Genomic DNA, 21,316 nt, shown 5'->3' with positions numbered 1-21,316 from the left:
TTTTTCCCCATAACTTCTCTTTCTGCTTAAGTAGTTAGCAGCCCTACTCCTGAATGCTCTCAAATTATGTATCTCTCAAACCCTCTCATTCTAACCCTAGCCCTAAGGACCACTTCTTATTCTATGTCCTGAGATATAGCAGGGACTTGATAAATATTTCGTGAAGAATATCTAACTGCATAGATCTGAGGCCCAAACCCATTTCCACATTCAATGAGGAAAGAAATATGAAACTTACTTTTATTTTACATTTACATTTATTGAATTACTAAATATTTACTGAGTATCAGTTACATACTAGACAAAAGGGACAGAAACAGTTACTTTTCACTCTTTCAACAATGCATAAACAATTCACTCTGCTGAGTTAGCTCATTCTTTCATTAATCTTCTTGTACAGTTTTCTCAAACATTCCATAGTGCTGTAGGCCAATAAGTATTCCAAATGCTGTCTGAAAGACTAGGGGAATTGCCATTACTTTCATCTCTGTTTGACAAAGTAGTAACCAATGTAATAAAACTCTTCCTTTTGGTGGCATTGGAACAGTATGATACCTAAAAATGAAAAATAGTTAATAATACCTCCTGGGAAAATATACCAAAATACAAAAGTTCATCAATCTTCCCTAAACTGATAATTTCCATTATAGGTTTAATCATGTAGATAGTAAAAAAAATTAAATGTTAGCTATTTGGAATATCAAACTATTGTGTTTCCATTAGAATGTATGATTGATATCTAAGGAATAAGAAGAGTCTATTAATCTAAAAAAAGAAGGAAGAAAAACAACAAAGGAAGAAAAGGAATGAACAGAGAAACTTACTTGACTGCTAGACGTCCATTTTTAGAAAAAGCTAATGCACTGGGATATAAAATACCACATGCTATGCCAACCAGTGAACTTCTCAGAACACAATTTTCCTTGCTTATATTACCTAGAGAACAAAAGTAAATTTAGTCTCTCTTTAGAATTCAGGTTAAGCACTGTTACCTCAAAGAGTAGTTATTTGTATTGTGTTCAACCACAAAACAGTAGAAAAGATTAGAAATTGAAAGTTGATGACATAGCAGACTTAATATATCATTTTAGAAATGGTTTTTACTTTATTATGTGGAGAATAACCTCTTATGTATGTGCTTTGAATAGAGGCAACTTCATAAAAGAATACTAAACTAGCATGCAGACACCTGGATTTTAGGTTAATACACATATTATCTACTCTGCGTCAGTTATGTGCTATGTGCTAGGGATATATAATGGTACATAAAATTTGAGACATTCTGACCAGTCTACCAGGGAGGAAAGACAAATAATTAAAAAAATACAAGTGTGTTCAATGCTTTGGAAGTAAAATGTATTCATAATTTATCTAGAAGTCTAACCTATCATGAGGGAATTAGAGGTTTCTCTGCGGAAAGGATCTTTAAACAAAGATCTAATGAATGAATTATAACTAGAGGCTCCATCAATTACTACCTGGAAAATTTAAGGTAAAATGAAGCAGAAAATAACATTAGAAGCCCATAGCATGCCAGATACTATGTTCGGCATTGAACAAAAAGCATCCTTTAATTCCCACAACAATCATGTGAGGTAAGTACTATTAGTTCTAATCCATGGATAAGACAACTGAGATGATAAGAACTAGGATCTGAAATCATGTGCATAGTATGCCAATGCCTGGTCTTTTCTAAGTATATCATATTGTTTCTCAGTAGTTGAACATGCATCAGTTTTGGTTACTTATTAACAATAATGCTTGACCTGCCTGATCAGGATTGTTGCGTGGATCAAATAGGAAACTATATGTGAATATCCTTGTAAGTGGTAAAGCAAAATACAAATGTAAGGGATTACTATTAGTATATGTTAATGAGTAACTTTATTTAGATATAACTACATTATATATTCATGAGTTTAAATTTACCTGAATACAAAGCATCAGTTACAAGGAACTTATAAGTAACTATAGTGGATAAAAATGGAAGTGCAGTCAATGGTGCGTATGTCTTCAAAGCATCATATTTAACCTTGAAGCAGTATCTGAAAATGAAGTTTGCAAATATTCCAAAGAAACTAGCTGTTGTCCCAAGGAATACCATTCCAGGTACATTTAAGGTCCTAGGGAAAACAAAAGGAATGATTAAGTTTAACATAATATTCTCATAATAGATGTATCCTTTGCTCAATAGTAGTTGTTATATATTTATTCATCAAATATTTCCTTTTTTTTTTTTTCTTTTTTGGTACTAGGGATTGAACCTAGGGCATTTTACCTCTGAGCTACATCCTCAGACCTTTTTCATTTTTTATTTTTGCATGGAGCCTCAGTATGTTGCTGAAGCTGGCCTCAAACTTTCAATCCTCCTGCCTCAGCTCCCGTATTGCTGGGATTATAGGCATGCACCACTGTGCCTGGCCAGCATTAAATATTTCTTGAGCATTTACTATGTGAAAGGTATTTCTGAAGTGTCAAGGATAGGGTAGTGAACAAAACCAAACCAAAAAAGAAAAGAAATTCCACTCATCATGGAATTTACATTCTAAAGAGAAGAGAGGATTTAGGATGGTTCCAAAATGTAACTCTTTTGTGGCCATTAACTTGGACACAAATAAACATAAATATGTTCCAAGACAGCTAAATGTTATGGCTACTGACATACCTATTTCTAAGAATACCTTTTCTGCTATTAAAATAATTAATTTGCTTAAGGTAATCTACAAAAAAAAATTGCTTAGGCTATCTAGAAAATAATTATTTTTTAATTAGCCCAGATACTTTCAAAATAACTTGTCTATGATTTATAAAACTTCTTCCACACAGAAACTAATATTTTCTAAATAGTGGGAAAAAAAATAAACGTTTTCCAAAGTGATCTGATAGATCCAGTTTTACTAACTTGGACTCATGAATAAATCCAAAAAGTTCTAAAGTTAAGTATTAGTTGTCCTTTGACTTTATTTTTTTTTAATTTTATTTTTTTATTTGTTCTAATTAGTGTGACTTTATTCTTGAGTTCTATTAATCTAAAAGCCAAATGGTAACTAAGACTGTGTATATCATGGAAGCTACATTCCTTTTTGCTGTACTTGGCACTGTGGTTGAGATTCATCAATCCTAAACTGATTTTAATCATAACTGCTCATCAATGAAATATAAGTACCTGCCAAATATTTTTCTCCTAATTACTTAATTTTTTTTTTTTTAGTTGTAGATGAACACAATACCTTTAGTTTATTTATTTTTATGTGGTGCTAAGGAGCAAACCCAGTGCCTCACACATGCTAGGCAAGCCATCTACCACTGAACTACGACTGCAGCCCCTCCTAATTACTTTTAATTAAAAAAATATTTACTATACAAATAATGTTTCAGCAATAATTCTGGGCATTTAAAAAATATTTTGTTTTAGTTGTAGTTGGATACAATACCTTTATTTTATTTTTATGTGGTGCTGAGGATCGAGCCCAGGGCCTCGCACATGCTAGGCGAGTGCTCTACTGCTGAGCCACAACCCCAGCCCCTAATTCTGGGCATTTTTTTTTAAAAGAAGTGAAAGAAATTATGCATAACCCCAATATTCTGACAATTCAGTATTTTTATCTGTTTCCCTCTAGTTTTATTTTTTAATAAGCTTTATTCATAACCAAGTCAATAAAGGTGACAGTTTCTTAGATAATCCTCAGAAACAACAGCAATACAAAAGATCTGCCAATGAAGTTAGTAACTTTCAGTACAGTTCTGTCTCTTACTTTTCTTTTCTAAGGTACTCGAATTTTCTTTCTATGATGTCGATGACCATTGGTCTTCTGAGTTTTGCATCTCCTAGAGAAAGACTGGGCTGACCATGCATATAAATTGCCATCTTGATGTCCTGGAAAACACAAAATTCCAGAACCATAATAGCTAATGATAAAACCTTATAAAATTCTACAGATTCAGACTAAAAAACATTTAGAGTTCAGTAAAGTACTGTCATTTGCTTTCATATATTAAGTGAATAATTCAATCAACATTTATTGAGCTCTTATTATTTGTTAGACACTGGCTTTTTAAAGTCACACAATACTTTAAGAAATTGGCAGAATTATGATCACCTCTACTTTTATAGATGAGAAAACTGAGGTTCAGAAATATTAATTTGCTTTGGGATTTAGTATAGGATAAGTGACTGAGATACTGAGTTTTTGTCTTCAGTACAATTTCCCCCTTTCATTCCAAGGAAGTAGCCAGTGCCCTCTCTGATCTACCTCTTCAGGTGGCAAAGTAGTAGTAGTCCCTTTGGTGACTACTGTCTCTTTCCTCTGTCTCTCATGAGCTCATTTTGGAGATTATGTTAAATTTCCTACAGGGGTAAAAGAGAGCAGAGATTGCTTTCAAGAATAAGGAAAGATAAAATCAGAGAAGGGGGGATACTGTTTCAAACTGGGAAGAGGCAGTAGATCATGGCTACCTTATTTTTTATGTTACACATTCAGTTCTTTAGTAGCACTTAGGGTGGAGGAAGGGTCTTAGTCAGAAGTAAGATCATGGCTACCTTATTTTTTATGTTACACATTCAGTTCTCCAGTAGCACTTAGGGTAGAGGAAGGGTCTTAGTCAGAAGTAGCTATATGATACATCACAGAGCCTGGCTTTATGGCACTGGGCTCTGGGGTTGATCCTAAGGGTCCTATGTCTCGAATGTAATAAATAGACAGTTGCTAACATCAAAGAACCATAAGGTTTTGGCTAGTAGTATCTTAACAGAAATCAGTGAGGAAAAAACCCTGGAGTCTCAGAAAGTATCCCCTGAATGTTCTGCTCTGGGTATTTGTATCTTTGTAAAAAGTTTTAATAATAACATTTGTTAAATATTGTGCCACTCTGGCATGGAGTTTAAGAGTTCTGTTTAATTTCATTTAGACAAGGAAACTGGGACATTTCTGGCAAATCCAAATTTGTGGCTTTACTATGTAAGTGGAAGGTCTACTGATGCAAAGTTCAACCTTTTTATTTTACCTTCTTCAGATTAACCAATAAACAGATAAAATAGAAAGCCCTTTACAAATCACACCAATCTCCATTTTAAAAAACTTTTACAGTCAAGGGCATTTACTTAATCTCAAATTTTAGGAATCCTAGGCAAGAGAATTAAAAATAGATTGATTAATGAATGCAGAAGATGATAAATCAGTGGTTTTCTGCCTCTAGCATGAACAAGAATAACACAGTACATTTATCTGAAATGAGCTCTCTTGAGCTTTCTTCTTAAATATTTGGATTCAACAGGAGTAGGGTGAGGCCTAAAATCTGCATTTTATTAGCACCAAAGACTTCTAAGACTGTGGTCTAAGAACACGACTTAAACATTGCTGTAATACTCATTTGCTGAATGGGTGATATGTATCCAAACTAACTCTAACTAATGAAAGACCATATCCCCCATAGGATAAACACAGAAGTCCAGGACTCCTCTGAACCTTCTTATGGTGTTATAATACAATGAGTAATAATGGATCAGTTTCTTTCCCTGCATCATTGCAGAACTGCATTCAATCCAGAAAATTTTCTTCAAATTTTCTGGGGTTAGGAAAAAACCAAAAAGGTAAAATATTTAACAAATTACAGTTTTTCAGGGAATAGACTTAATCTTTTGTTTTCTGACACACTACTGAAAAAAGAAAGATGAGAGGGAGATTCTATACCTAACCCATCTACTGTACTATGAAGGTGGCTGTCAACATGATTAATCAGAAACCTTACATAAATTTTTTGTTCTGCAGTCATCCAATTCACTGAAGCTTACCAATCCTCCACCCAAAAGAAAACTTTCAGGCAATGTCTTGTTGTAACACCTACCCAGTCTATACTCTCAGCTCTGTACATGAAAAAACAAAAACAAAATAACAAGAAGAAGAACCCTCCTAAGTATTATGCTTACTAGAAAATAAATACTGAACTAATGAAAACAGGACAGCGAATATTTATTGAATGCTTAATCTTTGCAAGGCACTGTCAAAGAAGTGATTACTTTCATTACACTCTCATCCTTAAAGCAGATAAACAAACTAGTAACTTTCAGAAAGACTTTATTTTTTGCCGTGCTGGGGACTGAACCTAGGGCCTGTCGAATGCTAGACAAGCGCTCTACTACTAAGCTATACACTTAGCCTCCAGAAAGCCTTTTAAAAAAGTATTAAAATGTAAAGATTTTGCTACACCCAACATTTTACCTAAAAATTAACTAGGGAAAGATCACTCAACAGATCACCACACTTTTACCAGTAAGAGTGCATATACACACGCCTGTAATCCCAGCAACTGGTAGGCTGAGGCAGGAGGATTGCAAGTTCAAAGCCGGCCTCAGCAATTTAGGGAGACCTTGTCTTTAAATAAAATACAAAAAAGGTCTGGGGGTGTGCCGCTGTGGTTGAGTGCCCCTGAGTTCAATCCTCGGTACAAAAAAAAAAGGGGGGTGGGGAGAGTGCGTATATGTAGGGTTATAGTTTGCAAAGCGCTTTAGTTTGTTGTGTTCTTATGTGTATTTCACTTGACCTTCAGAATTTTATCAACATTCACTCATCATTTATAGAGCCCTCAGATAGTCAATGCCCTTGGGAACTTAAAACCTACCGAAAAGTCAGAATAAAAACAGGGAATTTAAAGGGAGAATGAGGATACCATTTAATATAAGAAAAAGCAAACAACTGAGATAGGGGAAATGTGGGAAGGCTTCCTGGAGGAAGGAACATTTAAGGGAAAATCTGAAAAGAGAATTTGGCGAGGGTGGGGAGGGACAGAAGCCAAGGAAATATTCCTAATTAAAACAAGAGCCTATACAAAGTACGGAAGCAAAAGAAAATAAGCTGCAGATAATCAGGATTAAATTTTAGGTCTTCTATTTTCTGCTTATTTCTAAAGCGACTGGCGGCTTGATTATGCCCTGCCTCGTTGGGAACTGTTCATTTGAAATGTTCAAATCCTGTAGGTGCATCATCTCAGAAGAGTCGGCCACCACTTAGAAGCGGTGGAAAGCACTGCCCTTACCACTAAGAATTTCTGCCTACCTCGGGCGCTTCTCCGTCTCCCACCGGCGCAGCACCTGAACCTTTCGGGTCAGCCCCAGCCTGTCGCCTGTGCGCCGCCATTTTGAAGGCCCACGTGACTCGCGGGTGGGCGGGGCCTCAGAACGCCCAGGGCGGGAAGTGGGGTGGTTTACCCTGCGCACCCCTTGCCTGAAGCCCGGGCCCGCCCCCACCCAGTCAAAAGCCGCGCCCTCCATCCGGCCTGGGATTGGGCTCGGCGTCCAGAAATTACGGGCATTCATTGGCTTCAAGGAAGTCCAGGCGCCCGTGGGCCCGCCCCCCCTTGCCTGCCCAGTAGTTCCTCCCCCTGCTGCTTGTCAGCCTCCCTCCCTCTCATCCCACCCTGAGGGGAACAAGGGGCGGCTGGGCGTAGGAATGTTGCCGCACGCCTTTCTCTTCTCAAGGCAACCGGGCTAGCTGGGCACTAGCAGCCCGCTCCTTTCACAGTTTCAGGGAGTCGCCTCTCTGACCTGGCCCTTGTGTCACGGCTCTGGCTTTTCAGGCACCTCCTCCTCAGAGCCTCCAACCCTCCGCCCCAGCGCCGTTAGAGCAGCCCGACTAGCTTCCTCTCCCCAGGCTTTAGTCCCCTCATATTTCATCCTTTCGCCCCGTTTGGAAAGGGACCGGAGAAAAAATTTCCCCTCTTGTCTCCCGAGAAGACCCCTTGTAGTCAGTGTTTCGGGGGTAGAGGGTATTACGAAGAGGCCTGGCGCGCGTTCGTGTTGGTTAAATGCCCAGCAGTATCTCCCAGACCCGCAACCCCCGACCCTCCAGTCTCCATGTCTTAGAGAAGCCAAATTCGAGAGTTATATAATTTCTAGTGCTGCTGTTTCTCCTGACTGAGGAAACACTTCATCGCGTGGAGGGTGCAGGACATTTCAGTGCTCTCCTATATAAGATCGGGGTTGGGCAGGGGTGGCCAGCGGTGGCAGAGGGATGGCTTGTCTTTTCTCCAAAAGGAAGGTGGGTAGTTTGGAGAGAGATTGAGAGGGTGAATGTGGAAGGCAAGCAGCTGCACTCTCATTTAGTAAATCGAGGACCTTTTGCACAGCTTATGCTTGCATACCTAATCCTACTACAACGTCTCCGAAAACACCTCTGGGGGGAAGGTTTGGTTTTTCCTCTCGAACAGTCTCAGTGTTTTTCCTCGCCGGATAGAGAGCTGCTTGGATGCGAAGAGATGGCATGATGTGAATGACTCCAGTGTGAAGAAATCTGCTTCGCCAACTCATCCTGCATCAAGTGCCCATTGAGTAGCACTGTCACTTTAATGTCTCCATGCCAAGGGATTGCTTTCCTTCGTTTCAATCCTCTCGATTAATACATGGGAGGATCAGAATCAGAGGGGCATTAAGGATCAAGCCTTGGGGGCTTGGAGAGTGCAGAAGAAAAAAATGAAAGTGACAGCAAGCTGGACCTGTTTTACCTGAGGGGGTGAGATCTGGAACTTCTGGTCCATTAAATCAAAAAGGGCCTTTAAGTCTGTGTTCTGCCAGAGAAAACTGTTCAAACTCCGCACCTTTTTTAGAGATCAGACTCCAAGAGGTTTTTAAACGTATTTTTTGAAAGGGGGAATTTAATATTTTCTCTAAGAATTGAGGATCTTTATCATCAACCAATTCGTCTTTTAATTTGATCATTTATAAAGTAATGAGACAGCTGTCTAAATTTGGTTTGTGCCTTAATTGAGTTGGTCCTTGAACTTTCAAAAATGTTACTGCCCGAAGAGGAATTTTTATAACCAGCTTAAAAAAAAAAAAAGTACGTCTTTTATAAAAATTGAAAAACTCAAAAGTCATTTTTCTCTAAACACTGTGGGCAGTGTAGAAAGTTTAGCTGTGGAAAAAATACATCATTATTTTCTTTATCTGAAATAGAAGACTCGGCCTGGATTTCAAAATTGAAGGGTGAAGTGGTTTGCAACAGTTACCTGGCTCTTGGCCACAATCCAGCTGGATCAAGCAGAGACTTGAAAAGAGATCTTGAATCCGGTGGCAGTGAAAGACCCAAGAATGCCAGTGAAGAAGAAAGGTGGGCTATGAGGTTCCTATATAATATATGAATCTCCCTTTTCTTGGTTCTGGTATTTGTAATTAAAATCATATTCCATTGGAGAGTAAAATTTTGACTGGATTTGAGAAATTATTATAATAATATCTTTTCAGTAGCACATCATTTAGTAAGTTTTTTTGCTATAGCAAAAGGAAGTAAGACTATCATATTTAGTTATAGACATTATGATTTCATAAATCAGGCTGTCTGGATTACCATTTGTAATAAGAATAAAATGATTTGTGATCTTCTTTAGCTTGTTTTCTTAGATCATCAAACTTACTTTTAAACAATCTTTAAAAAAAGGAACATGTAGAGTGTAGCTCTTCACCATGAACTTAATATTTATTGAGATAATTATAGTTGTAAAAGATAGTAATTTTATTTTCACTGGAAAACTTATTGCTTTTTCATTTATTTTTTAAAATAGATTTCATATTTGTTCATTCTGTCACTTTTGTGATAAAGCAAAACTTTGGTAACTTGCACAACTTTGGTAACTTGACTCAGGCATTATTTAATAGCATAGTTGACAATTTCCTCAAATGAGACGCACACCTGTATTTTTCTCCCCTTTAATAGTTTTTTATACTCTTGAGTTGATCAAGATCTAGTTGGTTCCTGAAGCATAGTTTATTATATGTCAGGCCTTGGGGATTCAATTAGCCTAGATCTACCTCAGGTTAACTTTATTCCAAAGTAGTCTAGTGAAGCTGTTTTTTCTTTTTCTTTTTTTTTTTTAACTTGATGCAGAAGATAGTATTAATTAAAAAGAGTTTATAGAAAGTTTTGAATAAAAATTTATATCAACACTATTGAATTTTACTCTCTTGGGCTAACATGGATCCAAATGTATAATTATATGAATTGCTACAATATGAAACTAAAGCCTCAACTGTAAGTTAAAGCACAGCCTGGCTCTGCATGGTGTTTAATGCTTCTACCTTTGGATATGGAAGATTCATTGAGAAAAATTGTAACCTCTGGGATGCTTTTATCCAAGCTGGTATGTGAGAGAGGGACAGTGATATATAAAACCTTTGAAACACAGCTGTGCTTTTTTGCACACTAGGATATAAAACTAGTGTTGTTTTCTTCCCCCAGTTCTTCCCTGTAGTCACTGAGAGAAATAAACTCTCTTTTGGATTTTGGAGCCACACCTGTTTAAATCTGACACGGTTGGTTTATCTGGAATAAGAATGGTTTTAGGAATGTAGGCAATAAACAATATGGCTATTTGATTTATTTACTCATTGTGTGTTGTTACTGTTTGTACCATTTCTCTAGACAGTCTTGTTGGACAACTTTGATATTTTGGACTAAAAGTTAAACACTGTGTGTGTGTGTGTGTGTGTGTGTGTGTGTTGGGGAGAAAGAGGAAGGAGAAACTGGGAAGGGGAAAAGAAAAGGAAGAGAGGGAAGAGAGCAAGAGAAAGGGATAAAAAGGTATGTGGAGGAAGCCCAATGAATATTTTCAGTATAAATTAAGCTAAAGGCTGATCTTACATTTCTAAAACCAATAGAACAAGTTTCTTAAAAGTTTCCACATTTAAAGGAACTCCTACAGAAATTGCTGGACACATTATTGAAAATTATAATACTTTAAAAACTTCCTCTTTCCTCCTACATTTTTCTTTCTTTCTTAAGAATGGATTGACATATAGATCAAAAATTTGAAGGAATCAACATGTTCTATGTAGCAAAGCAAGTACATATTTGTGTTATACTAAAACATATGCATTATGTAATTCATTTTATGAACTGATCTAGAGAAAAATAAGAAATCATTTCTTATTTTTAATTTCTTAAAATTGTTTGTATTCAGATATTTATTTTTGAAGACTATAACAAATAGCCAAACAAATTATTACATATGTATTACCTATTAATTGGCTAATCTTACTGTCTCTACTGTTTCTATAATCTAAGAAAAACAAATATTTTAGAGTTTAACCTAAATTTATTCTGCATGAAGCACTGCCATCATTTTGAATATTTTTCTCTTCATTGTTACTTATAGTAGATATAATGGAAAAGCTAGAGTTAATGTGATTTTAAATAGTAACTATATCCATTGGGCCAAGTGTTTATTCTTTGTTGAATATATTCTTATTAAAATGTAAAGTTTTCATAAGACATATTTCATTTGGTGTTCATTTTGTATACTGTTTTCAAAATTAAGAGATTTTCTCATTGATAACTTGCAATCATGGTGGGAGGTAAATTTCTGGGTGCTATTCTTGACTGCTCTTGGATAAGTTGCAACTGCTATGCTTCAAACCTTCTGTTTTGCTTTATTGGTATTACTTTTTATCTCTCCTACTTCAGCCTCCCCACATTTTTTATAGATCTCAGTTTTGTCAACAGAACTCTTCATTTTCTCTGTTACAGACTTCTCCCCCCACCTCAATAGTTGATTTTTATTCACGATTCAATTATCTACGGTAGTCACTTGATTTGCTACCAACCAACCCATTAGGACAATCTTTGACATAATGCATGAAAATTTAGAGCTTATCCAAAATAAGTTGTATTAGTATTTTCTGATGTGACACAAGATCATAGTGGGTTGTAAAAGGCTATTTCAATAAATTGAATCAATACAATTTTATGTTGCATTAACATAAGGAAAAAATTATGTTCTTCCTGGTGTTTTCAAGCAGGAAGTGGCTATTTTGAAGATAAAATATTATCTTTGAACACTGAGAGTTTTAAACAGAATTTGTGCTTCAATGGAATTTTTTTAGTACAATGCAGTTTCTTTTTTGAAGTTTTTTGTTCTTATTGTTATTAAATATATGAAAGAAATCATTGCATTTTAATACTTTCAGATGGATGCTCATTTCATTTCTGTTTTTTTTTTAAATGTTCTATTATCTTCTTAACTGGTATAGAAGGCTGCCTGATGTTATTAATTTATATAACACTTTATTTCCTTCTAATACTTTTTTGCAACCATTCTCAATGATATTATTGAACATGTATAAACAGATTTTTACCATGAATTTCAAGCTAAATATTATCATTTTCATATTCATTTGTTTTGATTTTATACCTTTTTAAAGGAAGCTGAAGAATATTGTGTATTTAGAATTCTAAAGCATGATTCTCTCATATATCTTATGTACTCTCTTGAAATTGAAATTGTTGTTTCCTGGACTCACAGGCTTTTAGTCTTTGTTTTGGGTTAACTATATTCTTCATAAAAGTGTTATTTTTGTTTTTCTTTTTTATCTCCCAGAAAGAGAACTTAGAACTATTTTGCTTATTTCTTCTTTAAAATTTTCTTCTTTCATTATTTGTTTCCAGCACCTTGTGGGTTAACTAATTTATTTTTTATAGCATCTCACTAATTTACATTTACCTTTCATTATCTGTATTTTCCTTCCATCTGTAGATTTTTTTTAAGTTAAAAATTGTTTTTCAGAATCAATAAAGGGGAAAATATGTACCTGAATTTATTGACAGTTCCTGAGTGGCTATTTTATTTATTTTGCATACATTTTATTTATTTTGCTGGACATTTTACCAAATTTGTGTTTAAACTTTCATGTTTGCCATACTAGTACTACATCCAGATACCTTTTTCATTTTATAAAACTTCAATTTTTGTTTAATTTTTTTTTTCTCACAGCTAATAAAGACAGGAGTTCCCAGAAAGGATTGAAAAAAATAGCTTTTCTCCCCCTTTGGTCCTTCGGATGGAACCACTGAGACACATCCCCAGCCCTTTTTATATTTTATTTTGAGACAGGGCCTTGATAAATTGCTGAGGCTGGCTTTGAACTTTTGAACCTCCTACTTCAGCCTCCCTTGCTGCTGGGATTACAGGTGTGTGCCACTGCGCCAGGCTGAAAAAATAGTTTTCAAAGGTTGGCAATTTCTATAATTCACAGTAAAATAAATAACTTACTAAGGATTTTTTTTAGGTTTAAAATTCCCCAAAAGGGTCATCTTTTTTTCCTAAAGTTTTTTCAACTATATTAAGGAATAATTTATTCGTAATAAACTGCATCATTTAAAATGTACAGTTTGATGAATTTGGACAAGTTTTTATGTACCTCTGAAATCAGCACCACAGTCAGAATATAGAACATGTCTAATACCCACCCCCACTTCTGTATGCTCCTTTATAATTTCTCCCCCCATCCTTAATTCTCTATTCTCTATCTTGATGGTTGAGAGATTATTGGAAATTATGAGGCCACAATTATTATTATTTTCTTCTCCTCCTTCTCTTCTTCTTCCTTCTTCCTTCTTCCTTTTCTTCTTCTACTAGAGATTGAACCATGGGTGCTTTACCACTAAGACACATCTCCAGGCTTTTTTAAAATTTTGAGACGGGGTCTCACTAAGCTGCTCACAGCTTCGCTAAATTGCTGAGGCTGGTTTGGAACTTGTGATCCTCCTCCCTCAGCCTCCTGAGTCCCTTGATTTATAAGTATATCAATGCACTTGGTGAAGCCATAAGTTCCATTTCTTTTCTTTTCTTTCTTTCTTTTTTTGATATGGGGAATGAACACAGGGGTGCTTGACTTGCTATCCTCCTGCTCCAGCCTCCCCAGCCACAGGGATTACAGGCAAGCACCACCCTGCGGGGCCATAAATTCTTAATATTGGGAAATATTCATTAATCTAGAAGGCATAAAGAGGGAGCATTCTGGATAGAGATGTAAGAGAATATTTTTGTGTTTAGCTACTGATTAGGAATATGCTGTGTAGCAAATCAATAGACATCGAAGTAAAATGATCTGTTAATAGATTTTATTTTACACATATTATGTATTGGGATAGTGTACAAATGATACACTAAGGAATTGGTAACAGATGTGTGAACTGTTAAGTTTTGGGAGAACTACTCAAGTGTTCCATTCAAAATAGAATATTTTATCTCTCCTTAGGCCTGTTATTACTTATTTTTGGGTAGAAGAGTATAGTCAGAAAATACACACAAAACATTGAGTTTTTACAATACCGAATTAAGACATTCAGTTCATTCATGCCTCTGTCAATAAATAAATCCCTCATTATTATGCAATATTATATCCCCTAAACTGCTAGAATACTATTCATTCTTAATCATATATATATATATATTCTTTTATGCTCTTACTTTTTAGCATTTACTGTTATTTCAGTGATTATAATTTTTTTAAGACTAAGGCTGAGATGCATAATATTTTTTTGTTGGGGGAAAGGGATCCGTTCCCTAGCTATGATTTCTGCTCAGGGATTTGTAGCGGTCAAGACTTGAGGGCTCTGTATCCTCAATGTAGGTTGCTGTGTCAGCAGAGGGTCATGAGTTTTACCCAGTCTCTTCTGTCCAGTCTCTTCTGTCTTTTCTTTCTGAATTCTAACTAGTAAGCTTTCTGCATGGGTTCAATTTTTAGTAAGTTACTCAAAGCTATTTCAAGAATTATGGCAAGCACCTCCATTATGAAATAGTTCTTCTGACCCCATTTATTTTAGGATTTAAGATCAAGAGGAATATGAGGTAGAAAATCCTGTGAAAATGAATTATTAAATTTAAATGTTCAAAGATTATAATATTTTATATTTCATTTCTTCAGAAGACACTATGTTGCTAGCCACTAACTCTGTTATAGTGAAATTTTGAGACTTTATGGGTGGGGAAGGGCTTTCATTTTTGAGAGTTGTGACATGTTTATTTTCTAAAGTATAGTATGACTTGGAATAAACCTGTTATATTCTATTCTATTTAGAACCCCTTATAGGTAATAAGCAAGCCACAGTTTTTTAAAAAGTTAAGCTTATGTATGTACTTAGTGTAATAGCTTTACTTCTATTTGTTTATTCAATCACTTTTCTATCCAGCAAGGATTTATTGAGTGCCTGTCATGTGCCAGGCACTGTGCCAGATGTGTGTTTTGTGGTGGCAAGTGGTATTCGACCTCTGCCGATTTCTAAAATAGGGAGACATGTGAAAATAAACAGTTTTAATGTTGTGATATTGATATGCTGTGTCCTAGAAACAGGCGAGGAGGACTTAAGTCCATGTAGGGAAGATGTGATAGTTAAGATGAGATAAGAAAGATGAGTAGAAGTTTGCCAGTCAGTGTAGGAAATGGTAAGATAATTATTTTCTTTGCCTTGAACATATCTTGACATCCTATGTCATTTTTGTTGTCGTCATTGTCGTCATCGTCGTCATCATCAACATCATTGTCATCATCAATAACAGTAATAGTGTAGAAAAAACCTAGGCCAGTAGTCTGAAGACCTGGCTACTAGAAGAAGAGATAAGATCAGAGATGACTGATTTGGACTTTTGGTCTATTTTTGGTATGTAAGAAATATCTAGGTTGAGATGTAGCTCAGTGGCAGCGAACTTTGCTAGCATGTGCAAGAGCCTGGGTTTGTTTCCTAGTACTGTGAAAAAAAAAACCATTTATTTTCTATAATTCAAATTTATTTATTTATTTTTACTTGTAGGCATTGTTTAGTGGCTAAAATAATTCTAATCCTTCTTGAGATTTTCCCTTCTTCACTGGAATGGGGGAGGTGAACTCTGGTCAACCATCATCTATATTTAATAACTTACCTCTTAGATATGAGTTGTTTTGTCTGGATAGTTCTTTCTGGTTTGGCAGAGATCTACTACTTCCAAGTCACATGCTTCTGTGTTTTTTCAATAATTTCTGGGTTTCTGTTTGCCTAGACTTATTATGATGCCATTTCTCTCTGGGGTCTTACTGCCTTCCAGGCAATGCTGATGGTAAATTAGACTTGATTTCTGCTGCCTTGGGATACAAAGACCTTTTTTGTGCCTATGTCTCTTATTTGGTTTTTCACCTGTGGAAATCTCTTTTTAGACTGGCGAGAGCCTGGGGGAAGTCCCTCTGTCTTCCTATTTGTGAGAATCTTTCATCTCTGTGACAAATACTTATTGTGAAGATTTATGCTTTTGGAAAGCAAAATTGAAACAACTTAAAAATCGCTTTTGTTTTTTGTCCTGGCATATACCTCCCCGAGGCAATAAATGCTGAATCAATTATCTGCTTAACTAAGAAGAAAGGGAATGGGAAATTTTAGGGAGAGAAAAAAATTACTTTTTCAAAATGCCAATCTCCCACATTAAAATAGAGTTTATGTGCCTTCATATGAAATGCTACCAGTGGACCTGCAGAAATCATGTAATCCTTTGAACTCCACTTTATTCTTTTAAAAAGAGATTTGATGGGGCTGGAGTTGAAGCTAGGGTTGTAGCTCAGTGGTTGAGTGCTTGCCTTGATGAGTGCAGGAGGCACTGTGTTTGATCCTCAGCACCACATTAAAAAATAAATAAATAAAATAAAAATATTGTGTCCGTCTACAACTAAAAAAATATTTAAAAGAAAAAAAATGAGATTTGATACCTTCCCCCCCTTACTATGTGTTGTTCCTTTTCCTCATCCAATAATACACAAGAACTTCACTTTTCCAAAGCTAGTTAGTGATAAAATTAGGATGAGAAGCTTGTCCAGTGCTCTTTTGTGAATTATGGTGTTCTTTGAATAAGTGAATGCTATCATGGTACAACAGAGGGTTGGAATTCAATGTTTTACATTAACTGGCTAAGTTATCTAAAGAAAATAAAAAGATTGAACTTTAAATTCCTCATCTTAAACATAAGTGTACTAATAATACCTCTTAGGACTATTGTGAGGATCAAATAAAGTTATCCAATCCATGTAAAATCTGTTTGTAAATGAGAAAGTGCTACACAAACACTTACCAGCAGGATACTATTTTGACCAGGCATGATGGTACACACCTCTAATCTTAGCCACTTGGGAAGCCAAGGGAAGAGGGTCGCAAGTTCAAAGCCAGCCTCAACAATGTAGACTCTGTCTCAAAATAAAAATAAAAAAGACTGAGGGTGTGGGACTGAGGTTGTAGCTCAGTGGTAGAGAGCTTGCCTTGTACCTGTGAGGCACTGGGTTCAAACTTCAACACCACATAAAAATAATTGAATAAAGATATTGTGCTCATTAAAAAAAAAAAAAAAAGACTGAGGGTGTAGCTTAGTGGTTAAGTTCCTCTGGGTTCAATCCCTACCACCAAAATTAAAATGACAACAACAAAACAAATGAACAACCAAACATTTTTTGGGGGGGCAGAATGTCTTAGAAGGAGAAAAGTGTGTTCAGAGTGTGGATCCCCTTCCATCAGTAGTATGGAGTTAGCTTCCTGATTAGCTTTTGGAGCAACTCTACCCCAAAATGACAGTGACACATCTAATCCAAACAGAAAATGTCATATAGTAATATTTGTTATGAGTATTATTTCTCTTCCACAGATACAAAAATAATTTGTAAACCATCTAATATCTATAAATGGTTGTAGTCTCCAGGGTCTGCTTTAAGTCTGGACAGAAATTTTCTCTATTATATAGATTTTTAAGTTTTATTTACTTATTTTTCTTTTTGTTATAACTGGAATGGTGCATATTTCAATATACAGCTGAGTTAAGAATTGTATTTAGCAATTTTCTATCTTCCTATTTATTACTCTATAACCTTAAATTTTCCCATCCTTTTCTTCAACAACATTCTATAAAATATTCTATAGAATTATTTCTATATGTTCTATTGAAAACATGACTTATAATTAAAAATATGACTTCTCTGAGAGAAATAATGTGAACCCACCAATTCATACTAATATCTTTTTGCTTCACCAGGAGAAACAGTATGATAAATAGGTGTTTGTTAAAGTGTATTATATTTGTTTTTGAAGGAAGCAGTAAACTATGATTTCTAAGGACATTTCTAGCTAAGTTTCAATATAGCATAGTACTTTAAACTATAGGGTCTGGTACCAGATAAACCAGAATTTGAATCCTGGTTCTGGTATTTACTGGATGTGTAGCCTTGAGAATGTTATAGTTTGGATCTCAAATGTCTCCCAAAGGCCCATATGCTAAAGGCTTTGTTGCCAATTCTGGAATTTTTAGGAAGTGAGGTCTAGTGGGAGGAAGGTAGGTAATTGGGGACATGACCTTAAATGGAATATATGGTCCCAGTCCCTTGTACTTCCAAGTGATCATGAGATGAACAGATTTTCTCCAACACACATTTCTTGCCACAGACCTAAAGCAACAGGGACAAGTGACCATGGACTGAAACCTCTTAAAGTATGAGCCAAAATAAATATTTTCTCCTTTAAATTGATTTTCTCAGGCACTTTGCTATAGCAATGTAAAAGCTGACTAACACAGGTAAATTACTGAATTTCACTTGGAGTAAAGTTTCCTCATTTGCAAAATCTATCTAATAGTGTTTCTCAGGAATTTGTGAAGATTAAATAAGATAATCTATGCAGAATTCTTAGCCTTGTTTAACAAATCCTAGCTAGTATTATTAATAATAAAATGACACCTTTGGTGTGTCATCATGAACTGTAAATTTTAATATTAAAACTTCTTTTTAAAGCCTAATGCAAGGGTAACTTTTATATGCATATTTATTATTGATTATTTTCATATGAATATCCTTAATTTTCAATATAACAAAACCAGTAAGACTAACAATAAGAATTAAGCACTTATAAATATTTCATAATATATTTATTCTCTTGTTGGGTGTATTGGCACACCCCTGTAATCCCAGCTACTAAGGAGGCTGAGGCAGAGGGACCATTAATTTGAGGCCAACCTGGGCAACTTAGTGAAACCCTGTCTCACAATAAAAAATAAAAAATGGGTAATGTCCCTAGGTTCAATTCTCATTAGCAAAAAAAAGTATTTAAATTTCCTAGTCATGTCTAATAAGTAATGATAAAAATAGTGACTATTCAGTGTTGCATATATTGATATATAAGGGAGGAAAATTTAATCATTATTGCTTGTTTTAATAGATATATAGCACATTATAGTTAAAAATCTTTCTAAAACTGTAAAGTGGGCATGCTCCCCTTCATTTAAAAATCTTTCATGGCTTGTCATTCCTCCTTGGGTATAAAGTCAAACTTATTAACATGATGTGTATGGTGTCAACTTCTGTTTCCATGGCATCTTGAATACCCTGATAGTATTATTATACTCTGATCTTTTACTTTGTTTACCTATTCTATTGAATTATCTTTACTTTCAAACTAAAATCTCTGTGAGGTTTGACTCTTACCTATCTTGTTCAGTATTGAATTTCCATTTTACAATGTCTAAAACATAGTAAGGTACTTAATATATTTGATTAATGAATGAAAGAACTTTTCTGTATTAGACTTATAATGGCATAATCATTTTTATTTATATGCCTTTAATACAATTATTATTATAATAAACACATGTAAAAACCAGTGAGTCAGTCAAGTGCTGTGGCACATCTATAATCCCAGCGATTTTGGAGACGGAGATAGGAGGATTGTAAATTCAAGGCTAACCTCAGCAATTTATCAAGATCTGTCTTAAAGTAAAAAATACAAAGGGCTGGAGATGTAGCTCAGTGATAAGAGCCCTTAGGTTCAATCCATAGTGTGTGTGTGTGTGTGTGTATGATTCAACATTTCAATATTTAACCTTATATTCTGAAGTTTGATTATACAAGTCAAGTCTGATTTGTCAAGCTTTATTTTTCCTGTTGAAATATGCTTCTTCCTTCCCTTCCTCCCCCTCCCCCTCCTCCCCTCCCCCTCCCCCTCCCCCTCCCCCTCCTCCCCTCCTCTTCCCCCTCCCCCCTCCTCTTCCCCCTCCCCCCCCCTCCTCCTCTTCCTCCTCCTCCACTAAGATCTTCTTCTTCAGAGTATTGTGGAGAGAGCATGTACTTAGAATAAGAAACATTAGAACTAGACTCCAAATCTATTATTTAGTAGCCTTGTAATCTTGGATCCATGGATTTCCGTTTCTTTCTTTCTTTTTATTTATTTATGTAGATAATGGGAATCGAACCCCCAAGGTACTTTATGAATGAGCTATAGTCCCTACTCTTTTTATTTTTTATTTTAAGACAGGGTCCCACTAAATTGCTGAGGATGACCTAGGACTAGGACAGGATGATCCTCCTGTCTTAATTTCCAGAGTCGCTAGTATTACAGGCATGCACCACCACATCCAGCTGAATTTTAGTTTCATGTAAAATAGGCATATTATAACTTCTCAATTGTGGCAATCAGATAATAAAATACATGTAAATTTCTCTCTAAACTATAAAAATGATGAATACATTTATGTAAAGGAATTCATTATTCTAAATGCTTTGTTCTCCAAGATTTATTTGTATTAAATTTACTTTTCCTTTTCTTATATTTCGATCTTAGTTTCCTGAGTAATACCACCATATGGTCTATAATTCTTGCTTTTTTATCCATAGTAAAATGCTTTTATGTATTATCCTTTTATTCTAAAAGTTAATTTGTTAGCACTATTGTCATTCACTGTTTCAAATTTAAATTACCCAACTCGAATTATTTATAACTTTCTGGCAATGCTATTCTTAAACCAAATACAATAGAGTTGAGCCTTAATTAACAGACACATGATTACCTACAATGCCAATTATATAACATTCACTATATCCATTGGTTGCATATTTAATGCAGAAATTTCTCATTTTAAAAAATGATAACCCCTTTCCATATCCTCCTGTGCCTGTTCTCAAGAAATTCAAATTTAGTTTCATTCTTTCAGTAGATTTAGGAGTCATGAAGGTAGATCTTTAATGAAGAAAATAGAAGAGTTGAGGCCCTCCTAGCAGCTATTCAGGAAACAACATTCTTCATTTATACTTGGTTATATGAATGTCAATTAAAATATTAATCCTGACTTGCAGATAATTACCCAATTATCTCAACCCAATTTATTAAATTTATGGAGATCTGGATAGAGATTTTGACTTGTACAACAGGATCCTTGTCATCTTGCCTTTTTAAAAATTTATCATATATTAGTTGTCTAATTTTAGACAAGCTCAGACTTTCATTAACCAGAAACAAGAATTTGAGTAGAGGGATTTAAAAGTCATAATGGAATTGACACCAAGTGATGATTATTAATAATCAAAAGAGGAATAAAAGAGCTGGATTCAGTGGCCCATGCCAGTAATCTCAGCAATTCAGGAGGATCTCAAGTTCAAGGCCAGTCTCTGAAACTTAGAAAAAATCTCTGAAAAAAAAAAAAAAAAGGCAACAGCAGAAGCAGGAGAAAATAGAGAAATCTCCAATTTTAAAATAAGATATGTTAATAAAGGTTAAAGGTT

The 21,316-nt window shown here is 35.2% G+C and overlaps 2 protein-coding genes across 2 annotated transcripts in view; one reads left to right on the top strand and one right to left on the bottom strand.

Moving 5' to 3' along the window:
- Positions 1–234: 234 nt before the first annotated feature.
- On the bottom strand, positions 235–7,141 carry Tmem126b (transmembrane protein 126B). The gene is made up of 5 exons (XM_027942669.2): positions 7,053–7,141; positions 3,756–3,877; positions 1,930–2,123; positions 825–936; positions 235–555 (listed from the first exon to the last, which is right to left on the bottom strand). Exons 1-5 carry the CDS (start codon positions 7,131–7,133, stop codon positions 384–386), a joined length of 681 nt encoding a protein of 226 aa, XP_027798470.1. The 5' UTR covers positions 7,134–7,141; the 3' UTR covers positions 235–383.
- A 1,914-nt stretch (positions 7,142–9,055) lies between these two features.
- Positions 9,056–21,316, top strand: part of Dlg2 (discs large MAGUK scaffold protein 2) — a 2,015,095-nt gene continuing 2,002,834 nt past the window's right edge. The window contains exon 1 of the mRNA XM_071616557.1: positions 9,056–9,101. Coding sequence (XP_071472658.1) covers positions 9,083–9,101 — 19 coding nt within the window. The 5' untranslated portion in view covers positions 9,056–9,082. The remainder of the gene's footprint in view (positions 9,102–21,316) is intronic.

Source organism: Marmota flaviventris, chromosome 9, assembly GCF_047511675.1.
Source record: "Marmota flaviventris isolate mMarFla1 chromosome 9, mMarFla1.hap1, whole genome shotgun sequence".
NCBI classification, from domain to species: Eukaryota; Metazoa; Chordata; class Mammalia; order Rodentia; family Sciuridae; genus Marmota; species Marmota flaviventris.
This window is presented reverse-complemented; position numbering and strand designations above follow the sequence as displayed.